A 6,188-nucleotide genomic window follows, 5' to 3' on the forward strand; every position below is an offset into this window, starting at 1 on the left:
TTTTCTCTTAGTTCATAATTTCACTTGATTCCCAGTTGTTTAGATAACTCGACAAAATGTCTAAATTTTTAAACATTTCAACTAACTAATAGCTACTATATATGATATACATATAAATATTAGATATATATATATATATATATATATATATATATATATATATATATATATATATATATATATATATATATAATGGAATAAAACTCAACTTTTGCTGCTACTGCCAAGGCAACCCGCGCAAAATAGAAATTCTCTTGTGGCTTATCGTAGAATAATTGCCATAAATGATCGGATTGATTCGTTCCGAGTTCTATAGCGGCACTTTCATTAACTTTCTTATTGGCGGCGACAATTTTCTAGCAATTCCGTTGGCAAGACTGCAATTTGCCCGCAAATTGAGTTCATTTCGTTTTCTATGCAGCATAGCTAATATCTGTGCCAAAATCTTTGCGTGTCCAAATGAAAGACGAGAGCAACCAAAAGGCTGCTGGCATATATATAAATATAAAAATCTTAAGCCTATTGTGATGAATGTTTGTGTGCGTGGAGCAAGCTTTAGCAGCCAGCAGCCGATGAAAGTGGGCGTCAGAGCGAATGTATCATTAAGCGCCGCAGCAGCAGCAATAAAACAAAAAAAAAAAGATTGAAGTAATTACAAAGACTTGCTAATTACGACAATGAGCAATGAAATTGACTGGCTGCCTGGTTGCCTGGCTGGCTGCCTGGCTGGCTGGCGGTTTTACTGCCAATTGCACTAAATCTGCAGCGAAGCAGATTGCCGGCAGCTTAGCAGCTCAACAGCTCAACAGAAGTGCATCCAACATGCATATTACGCTCTGAATAGCCAACTGGCATTGGGGCGCCAAGAAAAGCAAAACTGGATGCAACGGCTGCCTGGCTAATTGTGGCAACTACAAGTGTATAAATTTGTAGCACAGTCCGCCGCACAAGATCAGTTGGCCGAGCGAGTTGGCCAGAACAACAACATTCACAGTTATCAAGTGACAAGAGGCTAATCCCAAAGGATACACACACAATGGATACGCGTTTGGGTCTACTCGCCGTGCTGGTGCTGCTGGCGGCGCCCATCTGGACGCTGGAGCTGCCCCACAATGCGACTGCGGCTGGCGAGAGCGGACTGCTGCGCACCATGCGGCACGTGTGGACGCAGTGCGCCGAGAGCGAGGATATTTTTTGGTGCTGCAAGCTGCAGGGAGCCCGCCTGCTTGGGCGCGCTCTTAAGGTGCAGCAGCTCAGCATTGTGGATGGCATTAATCTGGTGAGGCGAGCAGGCGGCGAGGACACGCGCACAGGACGCGCCAGCATTAGCGAGCATCAGCTGAACAATCGCGATCTCGAGCACATGTCCAGCAAGAGCCTGGATGCCCTGCTGCTGGAGCGCTTCCTCAACTTCCTGCACAGCCACCAGCTGCAGGTGAATCTGCCACGACTGCTGCGCTACGGCGAACGCAACAGCCAGGACTGGCTGCAGTCGCTGCTGGGCTACTTCATGAACGGCGAGCAGACGGGCGTGGACAGCGAAGGGCGCAAAAAGAAGGACGACAAGAAGTATCTGGGTCCGTTCATAGCCGCCGTGCTGCTAAAGACGGCCATACTGAAGATGGCCTATCACTCGATAGCCATTGTGGCTGGCAAGGCGCTGATCGTGGGCAAGATTGCGCTGATCATCAGCGCCATCATTGGGCTGAAGAAGCTGGTCAGCCACGACGGCGGCGAGAAGACCACCTATGAGATTGTCAAGCATCCGCAGGTGCAGCAGAGCCACACCTACTCGTCGAGCCATCAGGGCGAGTACGAGAGCGGCGGCCATGACGGTGGCTCCTATCATCGCAGCATTGACGACGAAATGATGATGCAGGACAAGGCCTACCACGCCTGGTTGCCACAGGCTGGCGCTGGAGCCGCAGCTGGAGGACAGGGAGCTGCCTCTGGCGCCTCCAGCAAGGTCAAGCGATAAGCTCGCTTAGCAACTCGACCAACACCAAAGAATCGAAAATTGTTTCGCATAGCTTCAATTTGTCTGCAATTGTATTTACACTTGTTGACTTTCAACTTAGCCTAAGTTTAGTTATTATAGTTACGATTATTTTTACCACAGAAATACATAAAGCTAGAGAAACCCAGGTCTGCGCACAGCGGCAGTTGTTGGCTCCGGCTCGTTATTTAGCGTCAAATGTCGTCGACTCGGCTGCTCCATCTCGTAGGCATAGTAGGCCTGGTCGTGACTCGGATGCGAATCGTCTGCGACGGGCTCTGACGGATGGGTGCCACTGTAGTCGTGCGTGGGCATGCTGCGATGCCAGCCGCTCTCGTGGCTGTGCCCGCCGCTCGTCACGATCACATGTTCCGGACTACTGCTGCTGCCAGCCGAGCCCTTTTTTAGACTGCCCTGCAAAGAGGAGCGTAGCGCCAATTGACTTGATCGGAACAAAAGTGCTTAGCCTACACTCAGAAAAATCAGGCAATGCTTTGCAATGCGTTTGCATTTCCAATGAAATTTTTGATCTAAGCTAAAGTAAAGTTAGCAAAGTGCTGATTTTTTGAGGGATTTAACTCATGCTGATTAGACATTATTTTCATACTTTTTTAAATGTAGATCAATTTTATATTAGTTTTACAAAAATATAAAAAATAATAAATGAAAAATTATTTAAATTAAAAAAAAAAAAAAAAAAATATATATATATATATATATATATATATATATATATATATATATATATATATATTTATATTAATAAAGAAAATATATGAACAAATAAAAAAACTTTTGCTAGTTTCTAGATTTTACACTTTTACAAGTAAATTACTTTTAATAGATACAAAAGCTGACTGATTTGAATTGATTCTTGAAATTGCATACATTCAAATGTCAGATTTAATAAGCTAGAGAAAATATTTAATGAGAATGGAGAAATTCATTATTGCAGCGATTCTTCGAGATGTATTATTCAATTTAAAAAATACTATAAAATATTCAGATGAAAATTTATGTTCAAGCAAGCACCTCTATGCAGATATAGATATAGATTAAAAATATTAATAATGTCTCATTTAACTAGCCTATAAACAGACAGCGGACAGACAACGGAGATGGCTGTGGCTGTCTACACTCAGCTGTTGTGACTGCTTAAATATAAATGTCATATATATCACAGACGTCGCTATATTCACTTATAAATCTTTTCACTCTCCAATAAATTTACTAAAATTCCATTTTGATTGCACTTTTTTTTACAGTGTTGCCTATGAAAATAGTTTTTGTTTTTTTGGTACTAAATTAACTCACCAGCAGCGATATGACGAGAGCGATTTTGGCCATTATGAAAGCGGCGCCAGCGATGAGGATGACCTTGCCGAGGAACATTTGTGCGAAGGTTGCCAGCATTATCATGCCGCCCATCATGGCCATGTTCTTATCTTTGTCCTTCTTCTTGCGACCTGTTTTTATGAAACAGTTTTTGTTTTTATTTTTCTTCTTATCGTTACCTTTCTTCTTCTTCTTTTTCTTCTTCACTTTTTTCTTCTTGTCCTTATGTTTCTTCTTCTTTTTCTTCTTCTTCTTTTTCTTGTGTTTATCTTTGTCTTTGTCTTTCTTTTTCTTTTTCTTTTTATTTTTTATCTTATCTTTGTCTATATCTGTCGCTGTCGCATGCACTGCCAAACTACCAAAGCCCGCAACTATTTTATCGATTTTATCATCTATGCGAGAACTCGTACCTTGATCCACGCTAGGCTTAATGCCGAAGTCATCGATGGCATTCGATATGGTCAGCTGCCGCGGCAGCCTCACCTGCAGCGCTCTGCCCTGAGCCAGCTCCAGCAGCTTGGCAGGCAAGCCTGGCGAGCTGCGTGCCTGTTGCGTCTGCCTGTTGTGCTGATGCGGCTCTATGCTGAGATACTCGTTCAGCTGCCAGGTGTTGTTGTCCTGGCGAGCTGCATCCAGCAGTCGTTCCGCTTGTTCGACCAGGCACTGCCATGCCTCGGCGCCGGCCAGGCACTGCTGTAGCAGCTGGCCCAGGCTGTGTGTGCTCCACAAGGATAATTCACTGGTTCCATTCAGGTGTTCTGCCTGTGCAGCGGCAAGCCCCAGCCACAGCCACAGCCAGAAGAACACGAGTTGGCGCATGTTTGACTTTCGAACTACAAATAAGTGTTTTGCCAGCCTGTGGCTTGTTATATATATGAGTGCTGTGACGTCACGGGCATAACAACAGAATACCACAATTAAATGGCTTGTCAAAGCGCGACACGGCCAAAGCGCTCTCTTGATGGGAATCTAATAAGAAAAGTTGGTCTTTCACGGCAGCTCGAACTCTTGACAGAGTTCACTGCTCACTGAACCGCCAAATCTTTTGCATGGCGCGACTTTCGCTTTGGAAAGCGCTTGGAAAACCGGCAGTGGCAAAGTTTTTGGTTTTGATTTTGATTTTTTCATTTCATAAGTTAAGCTTAGCTAATTGAACTAGGTCTTAATTAGAATATAAAACACTCTGCAACAAAATTGAGTGTTGGCTGAAGTGATGGATGTTTCCAATAGCATTTTTCACGTAGCTAACGAAGCGACTTAAGTTTGAGCAGTCATAGAAGGATAATTGAGTTTTAGTTTCCAAAATGAATCATTTTTTCAATGATTTTAGTCTTTAGACTCGCAGTATGTGAAAAATGCTATCAGAATCAGCTCCATCATCACTTTTGTAATACAGTGTAATCCATGACAGCTCACAGCGATCGCACATCCACAACCTGCCAGCCATTCATCTGGCTGGTCGAGGTGCTCTGCAGACTGCGCACCAAAGCATCTGCCGAGCCGATGCTCTCCTCCAGTGGATTGTTTTGGCGGCGCTGGTGCTCGTAGTCATAGAACCGATCCTCAGTTGGTCGCTTAGTGCTGGCAGCTGCTGCGGGCTGTTCCCTTGGCTGCTCGAAGCGCACTTTGCGATCGCTACGCTTGTACGGCTGTGGCTCGTGCACATTGTACTGATGATGCAGCTCGTCGTTGTGATTGTACACTGTGGTCTTGCCAGGGAAATGGCCAATGGGGCGTGGTCCGGCGAAGCCACCACCATAGCCGAAGCCGCCGCCGCCACCAAAGCCACCAAAGCCGCCAAAGCCGCCCAGCGTGCCCAGCACGCCGCCCAGACCCAAGAAGCTACTCACGTAGATGGCCAACTTGGCCAGGAAGAGCGACTTCTTCAGCAGCAGGCATATGCCAGCGAAGAGCAGCGGCACCAGCGCCACCAAATTGAACTTCAGACCCAGCAGAAAGGGCAGCAGATACTGCTTGGCCAGCAAACGACCTGCGCAATTTCGTTAAAGCAACTGATTCCTTATCTATATCTAAAGGCCAACTCACCTGTGCTGGCCTCCTCATAGCCAAACTGTCGCTGATCAAGCGCACTATCGTCCAGCACAAACTCCGCCACGCTGTTGGCATCGGCTGTGGGTCCGATTTTGAACATCAAGCCCGGATAGAGAGCATCCATGTGCCACTCCAGGCTGCGCTGTCCCATCACAGCGCCCGCGTTTTCCAAAATGCCACGAAAGTCCACGGGATCTGTGTCCAGCACGTTCACCAGCGAGCGACTTGCCGCCGTCTCCTGCCTAACAGCAACAAAGTCAGCCATGAAAGTCACATTATCCCGCTCCTCGAAACGCTGTATGAAGTTCAAGGCGGAACGGCCAAGGCATTCACTCAGCTTGCCACGCTGTGAGCCGCGCACGCACTGCTTGAAATGCTGCAGTTCCTCTAGACTGTCCTGCTTTAGGTCGGTGCCAGCAATCGCTTTGATAAGCAGCAGCAGCAGCAACAGCAGACGAGGAAGCGTTTCCATGCTGTACAGCTCGATGAATACGAGTTAACTAAGCCTGCTGGCCTGCTGACCTGTTGGCTTTATAGTTGAACCAGCCTCGTTATACAACTCATTTTTTGGCCAAATCTGCTCGGCTTCGGCTCACTTTTCGCACATGTAACGCCGCCGTGGCCCAATAACGGAAATTGTTGTACATCAACGCCAAGTGACTGACATTTGTTGTTAACGTTGCTCCAGCTGCTGCTGCAGCAGCTGGCATCATGGTCATGGTCAGTGCACACGCGCGGCCGGCGACCCACTGCGCCGACTTTTGGCCAATTTTTTTAACTCTCTTCTTTTCGCACATCTTAGCCA

The 6,188-nt window shown here is 46.4% G+C and overlaps 2 protein-coding genes across 2 annotated transcripts; one reads left to right on the plus strand and one right to left on the minus strand.

The window, feature by feature from the left end:
* The first annotated feature begins 1,036 nt into the window (after positions 1-1,036).
* On the plus strand, positions 1,037-1,978 carry LOC111594440. The gene has a single exon (XM_023307728.2). The coding sequence runs from the start codon at positions 1,037-1,039 to the stop codon at positions 1,976-1,978; it is 942 nt and encodes a 313-aa protein (XP_023163496.1).
* A 153-nt stretch (positions 1,979-2,131) lies between these two features.
* LOC111594441 lies at positions 2,132-5,855 on the minus strand. The gene is made up of 5 exons (XM_023307729.2): positions 5,378-5,855; positions 4,759-5,321; positions 3,742-3,994; positions 3,311-3,462; positions 2,132-2,410 (listed from the first exon to the last, which is right to left on the minus strand). The coding sequence occupies exons 1-5, from the start codon at positions 5,853-5,855 to the stop codon at positions 2,132-2,134; spliced, it is 1,725 nt and encodes a 574-aa protein (XP_023163497.2).
* Between the last annotated feature and the right edge of the window lie 333 nt (positions 5,856-6,188).

This window comes from Drosophila hydei, unplaced genomic scaffold, assembly GCF_003285905.1.
Source record: "Drosophila hydei strain 15085-1641.00,03,60 unplaced genomic scaffold, DhydRS2 tig00008119-arrow-pilon, whole genome shotgun sequence".
NCBI classification, from domain to species: Eukaryota; Metazoa; Arthropoda; class Insecta; order Diptera; family Drosophilidae; genus Drosophila; species Drosophila hydei.

Bases quoted from the DNA above. Each gene is read 5' to 3' on its own strand.
- LOC111594440 (XM_023307728.2), top strand. From the start codon at position 1,037: ATGGATACGCGTTTGGGTCTACTCGCCGTGCTGGTGCTGCTGGCGGCG.
- LOC111594441 (XM_023307729.2), bottom strand. From the start codon at position 5,855: ATGGAAACGCTTCCTCGTCTGCTGTTGCTGCTGCTGCTGCTTATCAAA. The intron at 3,995-4,758 runs GTGCGATCGCTG...GAGGCATGGCAG, and splicing joins ATGGCTGGCAGGTTGTGGAT to TGCCTGGTCGAACAAGCGGA. The intron at 3,463-3,741 runs GTACGAGTTCTC...TCATAAAAACAG, and splicing joins TAAGCCTAGCGTGGATCAAG to GTCGCAAGAAGAAGGACAAA.